A 15,107-nucleotide genomic window follows, 5' to 3' on the forward strand; every position below is an offset into this window, starting at 1 on the left:
AAGGGGGTACTCCAAGACCGAGTTGAGAAACACTGGTATAGACCCTTCAAAATATCAGCTTGCTCATTTCTTGTTTGCCATACTATTTATGATGATGTCATGGTTTTGTGCATTTGGGGGTGGGGGAACATCTGTTATTTTCGCCAGTCTACCTGCTCGCGTGCTGCTTCCTTTTGCTTGATCTCGATTCTTTATGCCTCACTCATGCTCTGTGGTAAGGATCATCCAGTTTCTCTTAAGCACAAAAGTATGAGGGTAGTTAAGCTGCAGTTTGCAAATGGTTCACATTTTAATTTATTATCTAGCATAACTTGTTAAAAAGGTGATTTCAATGATGTTTTTGGTTTATCTATTAACTGCATTGTCTCAGGGTGCAGCTTTGACCTTCTTGTTGCCTGACCTCATTCTGCAGCTGCTTTTTCTTCCTGTGTGCGATTGTGAGGTTTGCATGAGATTCTGTGTGAACTGACACAGCAGCACTGGCTTTCTTGCATTCATAGGAGTGGCCAACAGGAGCTCTCAAATCTAAGACAAGCCCTTCCTTAGGAATGACATCAATCAATAGAAAAAGGGAGGATTGTAATGAAGTTTTAGGATTATTTCTTGTACTGCTATTTTTAAAAGGAGGGCAGTATATCCGTGCTCTTCAATCTTTCCATGCGCACGGGAAAAGTACCCCTAGACTGGAAAACAGCTAACGTAATTCCACTCCACAAAAAGGGCTGCAGAACAGAGGCAGAAAATTACAGACCGGTGAGTCTTACATCCATAGTGTACAAACTCATGGAAACACTGATCAAACAGAAACTCGACGAAATTCTAGACGAGGAAAAATTACGAGATCCACACCAACACGGATTTACCAGGGGAAGGTCCTGCCAATCTAATCTGATTGACTTATTTGACTGGGTGACCAGTCATCTGGATGCTGGGGAGTCCCTGGATGTGATATATTTGGACTTCAGCAAAGCTTTTGATAGCATCCCACACCGCAGGCTGTTGAACAAACTAAAATCGATGGGATTAGGGGATACATTCACTACATGGGTAAAGGATTGGCTAGATGGTAGGCTTCAAAGGGTGATGGTAAACGGTACCCCCTCCAAAACGTCAGCAGTAACGAGTGGAGTACCTCAGGGCTCCATCTTAGGGACGATTCTATTCAATTTATTCATAGGAGATTTGACCCAAGGGCTTAGAGGAAAAGTATCACTGTTTGCCGACGACGCCAAACTATGCAACATAGTAGGCAAAAGCAGTGTTCCTGACTTTATGATGCAAGACCTACGGAAACTGGAACAGTGGTCATCAACTTGGCAGCTAGGCTTCAATGCTAAAAAATGTAAAGTAATGCACCTAGGCAAAAAAAATCCACACAGAACTTACTCACTAAATGGTGAAACCTTGTCCAGGACCATGGTGGAACGTGATTTAGGAGTGATCATTAGCGATGATATGAAGGCTGCCAATCAGGTGGAGAAAGCTTCGTCCAGGGCAAGACAAATGATGGGCTGCATCCGTAGGGGTTTTGTCAGCAGAAAACCTGAAGTCATAATGCCACTGTACAGATCCATGGTGAGACCCCATCTCGAGTATTGTGTTCAATTCTGGAGACCACACTACCGGAAAGATGTGCTGAGAGTTGAGTCAGTTCAGCATATGGCTACCAGGATGGTCTTGGGGCTCAGGGATCTCACGTATGAAGAAAGGCTAAAAAAATTGCGGATGTACTCACTGGAGGAGCGAAGAGAGAGGGGGGACATGATTGAGACCTTTAAGTATGTCACAGGGCGTATAGAGGTGAAAGATGATATATTCAGTCTTACAGGGCCCTCGGTAACCAGAGGACACTCACTGAAAATCAGGGGAGGGAAATTTCAAGGTGATGCTAGGAAGTACTTCTTCACCGAAAGGGTGGTCGATCATTGGAACGAGCTGCCTCAGCAGGTGATTGAGGCCAGCAGCGTGTCAGATTTTAAGAGAAAATGGGATATTCACGTGGGATCTATAGGGGAGTAGAAGTCAGGGAGTGGGTCATTGGTATGGGCAGACTCGATGGGCTGTGGCCCTTTTCTGCCGTCAATTTCTATGTTTCTATAAAGGGAAAGGGATGGGATTCAATATCTGCATTTCTGTGAATACAATCAAAATGGTTTACGTGTGTTTGTATTCACAGAAATGCAGATATTGAATCCCATCCCTTTCCCTTTATAGAAACATAGAAACATCCGTAGGGGTTTTGTCAGCAGAAAACCTGAAGTCATAATGCCACTGTACAGATCCATGGTGAGACCCCATCTCGAGTATTGTGTTCAATTCTGGAGACCAACATCATAATCGTCCCTGTTATGAAGAGGGATAGAACGCAAATTCAATCAATTCAAAAATACAAGCAAGCTTTAAATCATACATTGCTGTAAAAAAAAAAAAAAAAAAAAAAAAATTCTAAAAGGCGATTATCAACTAAAATATTCCTTAGCATAGGAAGGCATTGGCAAATAATTGAGTTTTCAGCATTTTCTTAAAATTCATCCTCCCCCCTACAGAACTGCAAGATTCCAGGCAAGGCATTCCATAATTCTACGCCAGCCACAGATATCATAGATGCTCCAATCCTAGCATGCATAGTGGACATTCTACCCTCCAAAGTTAATTTCATCCCATTTACATCTCTAAGCTCTGTTCTCGGTTTATAGATCTCAAAGAATTCTTGTAAGATCTTTGGGAAAGCATAATACAGTGTTTGATGTATAATCGTAACAATCTTAAGTGCACTCTTTGTTTCATAGGTAACTAGTGCAGTTTCTTCAACACAGGAGTTATATGAGTTCTTCTAAAAACCCCTGTGATCATACTTGCAGCGGAGTTGATAAGCATTTGCAAAGCCCTCAACTTCCTTTTCACAACTCCTTAAGTTTAGGTGCTTATTTTGTACTTGGGGCAATTACAGCATTTATGCCCTTACCTGTGCCTTACATGGCAATACACTAGTTATATTTGTACCCAGTAAATCTGCCAGATGGCCAACCTTGAGTAGCCCGACAAAATGCTGCTCTGTGCAGGACTGTTTTGAAAAGGAGAAGGAAGGTACTAAAAGACCCTTTCCCTCTTGCCTATGGAGACTGGAGCTGTCGGAGGAAAATTCAACCGGACAAAAAAATTGAAAAGGATTACACTTTGTAGGAATTGTGTCAATTAATTAAAACCGGGTAGTTTCAATTAACATTTAACGACGAGTTCTGCAACCCCAATTGCCTTTGTGTTCTGTGTGCATTAAATGTACTGCAGGCATCATTTCCCCTGACATAATTGTAGTAGGTACATCCTTTTAGTCATGTAGTCAGCACACTGACCTTCAGTTTAATCACGCTGAGATCTCATCCCACCACTAAGGGGAAGGGGTTTGGCACTGCAAATAATCGTATTATGTTCATGGCTGCTAATATCCAGCGGACGTCCTGATAAGTTGGGTGGCTCCTGCGGAAAGCAAAGAGCAAACCTTCTACAACACTGATGTTGGCCCATGAGTCAGCAGAGTGCAATATGGGTAAAATCTCTAGATGAATTCATGTCTGCTGTTTGGAATGGAAATTTCCTTTTGGCTTTATTTAAATTATTAAATCTTGTGTTGTGGATTAATTTATTGCATCACAAGAGTTATTGCACTTTATGAGCACACTAGCAGGGCTCCTATGATGATGTGAGGCTGAAAACTTTGCATCCTCGCCTTGACTTGTTTAAGCTATTGAATGGGTCTTGTAGATCCATTTTACAGAGCATAGCACCTCACACCGAGGGCCCTGCTTTCACTATTCATTAGTTAATATTTAATAATTTTTCTTATATTTAGGGCTCCTTTTACTAAGCCACATTAGCGGCTTTAGATCACGTGACTTTTAATCACACGCTAACCCCCGCGCTAGCTGAAAAACTACCGCCTGCTCAAGAGGAGGCGGTAGCAGCTAGCGTGGATGGCGGTTTAGCGAGCGCTATTACACGCATTAAACCACTAATGCGCCTTTGTAAAAGGAGCCCTTAGTATATTTAAGTGTGAAGCGCAAGGGAATTTTTTGCCCCATCCCTTATAGCAATTGTTTTGATATCTTTTGCTGTATGTGAATTGAATGCATTTTTTACAAGATATCAGGAAGTGTTGGCCTCCTTCAGGAGCAGGTTGCTTCCATCAGAGCCAGCCAAAGGAGTTTGCCCCTTCAGGAGTGACCAGGAGCCGGGTAGGAATTTTCTTAGTTACATAGTAAATGACAGCAGATAAAGACCTGAACAGCCCGTCCAGTCTTCCCAATAGTCACTCACATTATACATTCATGGTTAAAATTGTCTTTTTTCTTTAATATTTCTGAGCAATAGACCATAGAGGTCCACCCAGTACTGTCTTTAGATTCCCTCTACTGGAGTTGCAGTTGAAGCTCATTGTAGCCTATCCTGATCATCCTCTCATTGGAGCTTCCATCAAAGCCCTTCCTAGTCCATCCTAAACCAAATCACCATATACAGGACACAGACCACACAAGATTGCCCAGTACTGGCCTTAGTTTGTTTTATACCATTCATTTTCTAATTAGAGATCCTCTGTGTTCATCCCACATGTTTTTTGAATTCCATCACCATTTTTTTCTCCACCACCTCCCTTTGGAACGCATTCCAGGCATCCACCACCCTCTCCACGAAAATAATTTCCTAACATCGCTCTTAAGTCTACAGTACCATCCTCAATTCATGCCCTCTAGTGGATTTTGATGGTTTATTGAGGTGAGTTCTAGTTTTTCTCCGCCCACTATTGCGAGTAGTGGAAGAGAATAAAGTGTGATATTGGATTGGTTTATTTATAATCCGCCTTTTACAAGGCGAAGTACATCAACACATTCATTAATATGCACAAATTTCATTTCAGTCATCTTACAAAAATTAAAATTGGCAACACCAAATTACATGACAAACTGACATAACAGAATTAACATCACCAGACAATCCTCCAATCCCAAAAAAATCAGCTCAGTGAACATACCATAAAATAGTCATAGCAGCACCGATTGTCATACTGTATATGTCATACAACAGAAAGGACGTTTTAACAATTTCTTAAAAGCCTGTAAACTCTTTTGTTGCTTAAAGAAAGATGGAAGCTTATTCCACTCTTCTGGACCACTACATGAAAGAAACTTTTCTCTCATCATCTGTAAACTTAGCTCCTTTCTAGATGGTAGAGCCAAGTTTTGCTGTGCTGCCAAGCGAAGTTTTTGCATCCTAAGATAGGGTGATATGCAGTTCATCAAATATTGAGGGGCACACCCTTGCATACTTGACTAAACCAGCAGCAATAATTTATACTGGATTCTAAACAATTTTCAGCAAATAAAGCGTACATGTTAATTTCTTTGAAAATGGAGTTTTGTGCTATCTGTAGAGATTTTTGCACCACCATTGGAACACCTAACAATACCACATTACAGTAATCAAGAACCGGAAGCACCAACATTTGGAGAATGGTTTTAAAATCGCCCCCCCCCCCCCCCATGACACAAAATGATACACCCTCCTAATTAAGCTTAACACATGATGTCTAAATGAGAATTGGGATTCCAGGACCCCACTCCAAGATACCGGAATTCTGAGGAAACCTGAACAACAGTATCTAGCAACCTCAGAGTTCCGACCAAGTTCACTGTAGATGTTCTTGCCAAATACATCACTTTAATCTTTTCTAAATTTAACATCAGCTTGTTCTCATGCATTCAGTGCTTCACCGGCCGCCATCCTGAATGAGCATGCGCGCGACTTCTCTCTCCTCTCCTAAGTCAGCTGCTCCCCCGACAACACGCTCACCACGTACAAGGACGTCCTGCGTGCTTGTACGTGGTGAGCGTGTTGTCGGGGCAGCGGCTGACTTAGGAGAGGAGAGAGAAGTCGCGCGCATGCTCATTCAGGATGGCCAGTTTAGATGGGAGCCGGGAGAGCGCTGACGGACGGCAGAGGCATCGCCGAAGCAGGAGGGCAGCCGCATGGGGACCCCGAGGCAAGGAAGGCACCACTTTGGAATCGCTGTGCAGCACCCGCAGGCAAGGGCTCACCCCTGGGCCACCATTGCTGAGTGCTCGTTTATCGGGGCAGTGCTCGGTTTACGAGACAAAAGTTTGCTGAGTGTTTTGCTCGTCTTGCAAAACACTCGCAAACCGGTGCACTCGTAAACCGAGGTACCACTATATAGCTATACTAACAAGGAAAAGTCTTTAACTCGTCTTTAAGTCTATATAAGAAATATTTTTTTCTAGTCTTGTCTATTGTACTTTAAACAGCAAACTAATAAAACATTACAGGTGCAATTAGTACATGTTGTGAACTTCCTTTCGATTACTTTGACTTCTGGCTTGAGCTGTATAATGTTTAATTACCACCTAAACACCATGTTAACTCATCAGCTGATTTTTGTTCAGCAGGCTTTAATTGTGTTTTTATTTTTGTGATTTCTACATTAGAATATGTTTATTTTCCCCCCATTTTTTAGGCTATGGTTTTGTAGATTTTGACAGCCCAGCAGCCGCTCAGAAGGCCGTGTCTGCTTTGAAGGCTACTGGAGTTCAAGCGCAGATGGCGAAGGTAAACCATGACGTACGCAGTTTCCTATTCTGCGAAAATATTTGTGTTCTGGACTTGGAATAGAATTTAACAGCTTCAGGATAAGGTTTTTAATATGTGAACTCCAGTGCACTGGATCACATCACTGGAAAACTTACCACAGCTAAGGTTACCAGATTTTTACGCTTGTAAAATCCAGACCCATGGACCTGCCCGCTAGGCTTGCCCAGTTCCACCTAGCCTCGCCCTGTTCTCCGCCCAAGTTGTGCTCCATTCTGCCCCTGCCCCGTCCCCAACCTCTTCTTGTGCTCGGAGCTGTGTCAGGAGGGCATCTCTGCACATGCGCCTGTGTGATGTAATGACGTCCCATGCATGTGCACATGACCTCCCGACGCGGCCCCCAAGCTCAAAGCCATCCAGATGCCTGGACAGTCCTCTAAAAAGAGGACCTATCCCGGTAAATCCGTACGTCTGGTAACCCTAGCCACAGCAATATTAACAGGCATGCAAAAATGCCTTGCTCAGCAGTTTTAAGCGGTCACCTGGCTCAAGATTTATGCAAAGTAAAGATATTTTGTCTGTCTTGGTGGAGAAGAACTGAGGGGGGTGGCTGATGGCAGGTATTTGGCTCTGTTCCACTGGGGTATAAACCTGTAAATCGTTTTTCTTCATGCTTCTGAATCTGATAAAATGGTTCATAGACAACGGCGCGAAAGACAAAGGCGCGCCCAGACAATTGAGAGCAGCGCGGAGGTGCAAGCCGCTCAAAATTACTGTTTTTAGGGGCTCCGACGGGGGGTTTTGTTGGGGAACCCCCCCCCCACTTTACTTAATAGACATCGCGCCGGCGTTATGGGGGGTTGTAACCCTCCACATTTTACTGTAAACTTAACTTTTTCCCTAAAAACAGGGAAAAAGTGAAGTTTTCAGTAAAATGTGGGGGGTTACAACCCCCCAAACCCCCCACAATGCGGCGCGATGTCTATTAAGTAAAGTGGGGGGGTTCCCCCCCCCACACACCCCCGTCGGAGCCCTAAAAACAGTAATTTTGAGCGGCGCACGCCTCCGCGCTGCGCTCAATTGTCTGGGCGCGCCTTTGTCCCGGCGCGCTTTTGACCTGACACCGATAAAATAGATATCAAAGAATTAAATGCAGTTTATATCAGATTCCAAATCAAATTGTTGAATAGATGTGATGATTTAGGAGCATGTTTGTTAAAATACAGTGAGTGTTTATACTTGTCACATCTTAAGTGTAAAGAATTAATGTGCGATAAATGCAAAAGTCTGCCATTAATGAAGGGGGTGTGGCCAGCATCTGCTCTGAACTTACCACATGGTTCCCACTTTAAATGCAATTCCTTTCTCACAAGCAGAAACCTCCATATGACTAATATGCCCCCCCCTCCCCGGATTCATCCAAGGGTGCTAAGAGTCGATCTGCAGGTTGCCCTTATATGGCAGATTTGATCCCCCCTCCCCCCTAGTAATAGTACAACAAGGGTGATAGCTGCTATTTTGATGCCAGGAAGGAGTGGAAAAGGAACACTTGTGTATGTATATATATAAAAAAAAAAATTAGGTATAAATATGTGCACTGCTGGGAATCAATCTAGCAGAATACAATACAATAAACACTTTTCTCTTTTTCCCTACACTTCTTGTTATTAAGTTGTGAAGAGAAATATGTATGAACATAGGAGGAACTCGTGTTAGGACCCAATTTATTTTACCCGTTGAGTATAACTAAAGGCTGCCTTCTTTGTGGAAAATGCAGACTTTGTTTTTGCACAGAGAATCCTACCGATACCAAAAGTTTGCAGCTAGGCTTTAAGGGGCATGGTTACTCGTGTGCTGAGCAGTTAGCCTGGAATTTGGCACACAATAGATGAGGAGGTTCAAGGGTGTGTAAAAACAGCCAGTGAACTATAAATCGCAGGCTAATTGTTTCGTACAGATTAGACGGAAATTAGGTATGGACTGTGCATTGAAGTAAATACACATAGTAACATAAAGAGTCCATCCAGTCTGCCCAATAGTTACATGCATTATAAATTCATGATTAAATTAAATTGTCATTCTTTTTGTTGACTGGGTCATAGACTGTAGAAGTCTGCCCAGTACTCTCCTTGGGTTCCAACTATTGAAGTTGCTGTCGAAACTCACTCCAACCTATCCAAACCATCTGTCATTTTGCAGGATACAGACCTGACACCCTGCAATTAACACCTCTTGGAGAAGACATTATCCCCCACTTTCTGCATATTGCACTTTGTGTTGTGCACACAAATTGGTGCACACAACTGATTTGCATGCACAACTTAGGCCAGGATTCACTAACCTGCCAGATCAGGCCCGATCCGGACCCTATCCTGGTAGGTCCGACCAATTCAGAAACCAAAAATATGCAGATGGGGAGATTGGAGGAACGCCCCCATCTGCCTGCATGGATCGCGCATGCGCAGACCATAGAAGCAATGATCTTTTTTTAAAAAAACTCTTTTTTTGTACTTTGGGCGGCAGGACTTCAGGGAGACTGAACTAAATGCTGCCACCTCCACTGACCCCAACCCGCACGGCTCCCAGAAAGCTGGTCCCTCACTAATAATAAAAAGATAAATGGAGCCCATGGTTTTAACCCGCTTAGAGCCCGCAGGTTAAAACAATGGGCTTGCACTGCGGGGAAGAGTCCAGGCAGGCAAGAAATCATGGCAGTTCGGGGCAGGCAACAGTTTGGGCAGACAGGAGAAGAGCATTGGAAAGACGAGCAGCAGGAGATAAGAAGCAGGGCAGCATTCGGAGCGAGCAGGCAGGAGAGATTGCAGGGCAGAGAGCAGGGCTTCCAGTCGGAAAGACGTTTTCGACTTGTCCCCCGCAGTCGCTTCTTCAGGTGATCGGCCAGCCCAGTCGGATCAGAAATCTGGTGTAGTGGATCGGGTCGCTGTCCAATTTGCATGCATTTCACCTCATTTGCATGCATGGATTCGAAGCGGATCGCAGGAGAGGTAAGTGAATCAGGTCGGATGGAAATTTGATAGTAAAGGGGTCGCAAACCGATCGGTTTGCTTTGTGAATCTAGCCCTATATTGTCTATCAAATGTAATTTGCACTGATAATTGGCAATTAACCCCTCATAACTGATGCTAATTAATTTATTTTCACAACTTAGTAGAAGTATTCTATAAAGTGCTGCACATTAATTCTAGTGTGTGAATCTGAAAAGGGGGGTGTGGCCAGGGGAGGAACCTTGGCAGATTGTGGGCATTCTTAGAATTTCTGCGCACTGTTATAGAATACACCCAACATGCGCACAAATTAATAATATAATAATTATTATTTTATTTTTTGTATACCGCAATACCACAAAACAGTTCAGAGCGGTTTACAGGAGAAGAGACTGTACATTTACAGCGAAGATGCAGAGTCAGATTAACCAGGGTAAAGTAACCAGTAACAATAACAATTAAAATTAAAAAGTAAGATAGGTACTTAGAAATTCCCTTACTGTCCCGAAGGCTCACAATCTAACTAAAGTACCTGGAGAATAACAAAGAAGTGAAAAATAGAGATAGAGGAAAAATAAGAAATAAACATTCTAACAAGACTACATTGATCTAAAATACTTTGGAAGGATGAAGAGAGGAGAGAAAGGAATATATACAGTTACAAGGGAGTGCAGGATGAGGATAGTAAGATCCTGGGAAGAAGAGGTATATAGGTGAGGAAGGAGAGGAAAGGAAGGAAGGATGGGGTTAGAGAAATTTATCAAAGAGGTGAGCTTTGAGAGATTTTCTGAAGGATAGGTAGGATGGGGCAAGAGAGAGGTATTTAGGCCTAGTTTTCCTTGGCCTAAAAGGGTGCGCCTAAAAGTTATGACAATGTATTGGCACTAAGCGTGATTTTATAAAGTGTGCATAACTTTTATAGAATCACGATAAGTGCTGTTCTAGTTGGGGGCCGATATTTTGTGACATTATATATAGAATCAGGCCCTAAGTGCATATGTATCGTTTGCAAATGGCTTTAATCCACAGTTTGAGACTTTTTTATGTGCAGTAACTGCAGTGGACGTGTTGGGCACACCCCTGACCATTATTACACCCAAAAAAATTTTGCTGTGAATCGTCATAAAGGCAAAAATTGACCACACTTTACAGTAGTTAACAGACTTCTAAATCTTTTTTGTATGATGCCTTTTCTGGACTTATGCAGAATGGCTAGTTTGTTACTTACATCTGTTGTGAGTGGATTGTAGCCCTGCAAAAATAATGCCTAAAGCATAGCTCATTCAATTCCAGATGCTATTTTTACTTGAGCACATAGTATCCAACCACAAATTTCCACTGCCAGAAACTCTGATCTCTCAGTACATCTGGCCCACTGTTTCTTGCATGATATTACTGGGATCTTTCCCTTCAAACAAGTCTTTGGATGCCAGTTGCTAATTAAAGTACTAACTAGCTATTCTTAATGCTAAAGTGTTTAGTGTTTTAGCATTTTAATAAAGTACAAAAACCAACCTTTAAAGTCTAATCTTGGACATCCTGTGCTGCTTCTCTGATCTGCACCCCAGCAGAGGTGATTAGATTATAAGCTCTACTGAGCAGAGACTGTCTCTTGCGTGTTTTAATGTACTGCGCTGCATATGTCAGGCGACACTGTAGAAATAAATATTAGTAGTAGTAGGTGGCCTACTGTCCCAAAACATGTTTGCAGGTGGCATCTTTGAGGGCTGGACTGAACTCATGTGTGCCCTCTTCTAAACAGAGTGATGGGCATAGTTTTGTGAGCTCTACATGTAGGTATTCCTAGGAGCCCAGTAGAGCTGTCCGATTCAGGAAAACATTTTTTCAGTTCGATTCAATTTTGGCAATTTGAATCAGTTTTTTGATTCGATACAATTCAATTCCCTTTCTATGACACAGCTTTAAAATTACTTGGCGGCTTTATTTTGCAGTCTCTCAACCCACCCCACCCCCTTTTACCCTCTCCATCCCCAGGCCAGCGCTGTCAAGTATAAACAAAACAAACACTGTTAGGTCCTAGCTTGCGTTCGCTGTCTAACACCAGCTCTGGCAGGATACACATTTCAAATCTGACATATTATAATCACAAAATAGAAAATAAATTTCTTTTTCTACCTTTTTGCTGTCTGGTCATTTTATTATTCAAATCTTGTTGGTCCCAGGCTCTGGTTACTGTTTGTCTGCTGTTAACTCACTCACCAGGGTCTCCTGCCCACTTGACATTTTATTTGTTTCTCCATGCTCACTATCCATCTTCCATCTCTGTACCTTCCCTTCTCTCTCCTCATCCCAGCAGGTTCAGCACTGTCTCCCTTCCCCTCCAGCTCCAACTCCCAGTCCAAGGTCTCTCTCCCTTCCCTCCAGCACCCTCTCTCTTCCCTTTCCTCCAGCCCTACCACCTCCCCATATGGCCAGCAGTGAATATATGCACTAATGGGATACAGGCACCTATATTGTTTTTATAAAAATCATTAATATACATGTCATATCCATTAACATATATTTCTCATACTTATCACTAAATTTCTTGAATTTATGGACCATCATTCTTGAAGCAGGTATTTAGTCATCCAGTACTTCAACACTATAATTGTCAGTCCATACATCAAAAAAAAAAGTGTGTATAGAAACCACTATGATATAGCAAAAGAGATCGCTAGTAATATAGCAATGATATAATACTTTAAAAATGCCGTCATGATTATGTTTTCAGCAATTGCTCTGCATCAAGAAAATCTTCACTATAAAAATTTCAAAATAAATCAGAATCATTGGAAAACAATTCTTCACGGCTTCACTATGTCAGAAAAAAAACAAACCCATACTCTTATTTCATGACTCAAAAATGGCAACATGGCATCCAAGCCATTGAGGAGCTGCTATTTTGCAATTTGAGAGGAGATCATGAACAATATTGGGTGTACATGCTGCAATCTCTGCATCCACATGGTTTGAATGAAAACATGGAATGGTTATCCCAGCTTTGATGGGCTTGATTAGATATAGTACTTAATTCGGAAAAGAGGATCCTGATTGGTTGGGGCTACTTTAGAAGGAACAATTTTTGATTGGAATATTTTTTTCTGTATAAGCAAGGTTGCTATGTTCTCTTTTTTTATTTCAAAGTGGAATAAGTTTATTATTCATGGTGAAGCATCACAGTAGATTTTGGACTTATGGGGCTTTTTTATAGTGAAGATTTCTCTAATGCAGAGCAGTTGCTTGAAACACACTGGAGTCAGCACTGGAGAAGTTAAGTACTGTTTATATTTTTGCTATATTATTAGTGATGTGCCCAGTATCCTCTCTCTCTTCCCTCCAGCTTCCAGCTTACCCCTCTATGGGTCCAACATCAGCGGTGGCTGCGGCAGTGCCCCTCCACCCTCTCACATGGTCAGACAGCAGCAATGTTAGTGGCAGTGCCCCCCCTCCACGGGTCCAATGGCAGAAGCAGCACAGAAGATCCCCCCACCCCACTGCCCATACCTTCAAGTTCGCTTCTCAAAGTTCTCAGCACTAGCCGTTGATCTGCACAGACCTGTTCTTGGGCTTTCCCTCTGCTGGAATCCTTCCTTCTGGCGTAACTTCCAAGAGTAGGCCTGAATCAGTGAATCAGGCACCTCTAGGCCCTCCAGAAACGGTCGGAGCTTGTCGGGGAAGAAGTCGAGGCTTTGAGGGGGGTGGGGCTGAGGGCAGAATGGGGCAGGACTTGAGGCGGAACTGGGCAGGGCTGGAAACGGAATAAGACGGGGTTGGGGGCAGGGCTGGGTGGGTTCATGCGTCTGGGTTTGTGAGGCTCCAATTACGGTAACCCTAGCCACTCCTCCATTCCAAAAGGTCACGAGGTCAGTGTGCTGGCAGAGTGAGGCGGTTTTATCAGTTTGCTTGTTGTTATCTACTTTGATTTTTACAAATAGGAAACTATAAAACAGCTTTATTTATCTGAAAAATATGACAGAGAAAAAGTGGGTATTGGGTTAGAAAGTGCAGGTCTTTATCGTAAGGCTGTGAGTTAGATTCCCGCAAGTCCTTGTGATTCTGGACAGGTCACTTAATGCTTCATTGCCCCAGGTACACATTAAGTACAAGAGAAAATGCATTTCTGTTTCTCTTTTACTAGCAGTGCCCTACATATACAGCCTGGCTTTCTTTGATTGGGGGGGGGGAAGCTTTCATGTCAGTTTGTGGTCCATGTTCTTCATGTGTGACAGAGGTGAAGGATTCTGCTAGCGTGTGGTATCTGTAACAACGCAGTTTGTTTTAGTTTCCCGGTGGCAGCTACATTGCCGCTCTAGGGCCTAGAGCAATCCAGTATTTCTAATGCTGTCTGTCATAAGGCAGCATTGCTACAGTTTGAGTCCTGGAGGGTTAGGGCTGTTTAAAAGGGAATAAAAAGGCTCTGCGGCTCCTTTAGCACTGGAAAACTAACACAGGGCAGTGTTGAGGGTTGGTTGAGAGAAGGGATGTTTGACACCCCTTCTCGCCAACCAATCCGACCATCATGCCCTGAACAGGTTTCCCCAAATCCCTAGTCGTGGTGGTTAAATGGGTCTTGAATCCCCTAGCCTAACCCCCCCCCCCCCAAAGACAGTAACCTGGCCCGGACTCCTTCCCCCCCACCCCCCCCAGTTGTTTAGGGAATTTAGAAATCAGGGAGAAGGGAGTGGGCATCCTTCCCTCATCCCTCTGGGCCATCACCATCGAAAACATGGTATCACGTCCCGTGCATTCTCGGAAGCACTGAGTAGGGCCTGACTACCAAATAAGGGAGTTTTCCCCTTATTTAGTAGTTAGGCTCTGCTCAGTGCATTCCAGAATGCATTAAGTGGGGCACCGCCATTTTGATGGCGACACCCCAAAGGGAGGAGAGAAGGATGCCTTCTCCCTCCTTCCTGATTTCTAAAGGTACGTCAGGGTTCTGGGTTAGGCCACCAGGAGAGTTGGGTCCTTGCCTCGGAGAGGGGGGGGGGATGGATTGGGCTGCTGCCTTGGAGGGGGGGAGGAGTTGGGTTCAAGTCCTGCCTCAGGGGAGAGAGATAGAGTGGAAGAGGTCTTGCCAGGGGCCGGACATGGACCTGCCTTGAGGGGGTTCGGGAGGTTTGTTTGTTTTCTGGATTTGTTTGGATTTTTAATGTCAATTTTCCGGTCAATGCCTGAGCCAATCCAAACTCAAGTACTGACTGAAAAGTAGCGCAGAATAATGAATAGCAAATTACTGCTGCAGTTTTAATGCGGTGCAAATTTACTTGCTCATTATTCTGAAATTCTACCGCAAATCTTTTCAGCATGGGCCCACTGGTTTCTTATATTGCTAATTTAAAAATAAAGGAAGGAGGGTGTGATGTGGTGGAAATATCACTTCGGCTATCCTTCCAATACGTAGCTTGCCCCCTTCCTGAGGCCACCCCAAATATTTCTTTCTAGAGACATAAGGAGGATATGTCCAGGGTAATCCAGACCTCTGGTAACCCTAAATCTGAAGAAAGC

General features: G+C 43.4%; 1 protein-coding gene across 5 annotated transcripts in view; it reads left to right on the top strand.

Annotated features, from left to right (window-relative positions):
- RBMS1 (RNA binding motif single stranded interacting protein 1) overlaps positions 1–15,107 on the top strand; it is a 457,592-nt gene that overhangs the window by 318,853 nt on the left and 123,632 nt on the right. For all 5 annotated transcript variants that reach the window (XM_033944639.1, XM_033944640.1, XM_033944641.1 and 2 more), the window contains exon 4: positions 6,524–6,615. In XM_033944639.1, coding sequence (XP_033800530.1) covers positions 6,524–6,615 — 92 coding nt within the window. The remainder of the gene's footprint in view (positions 1–6,523; positions 6,616–15,107) is intronic.

This window comes from Geotrypetes seraphini, chromosome 5 (genome assembly GCF_902459505.1).
Source record: "Geotrypetes seraphini chromosome 5, aGeoSer1.1, whole genome shotgun sequence".
NCBI classification, from domain to species: Eukaryota; Metazoa; Chordata; class Amphibia; order Gymnophiona; family Dermophiidae; genus Geotrypetes; species Geotrypetes seraphini.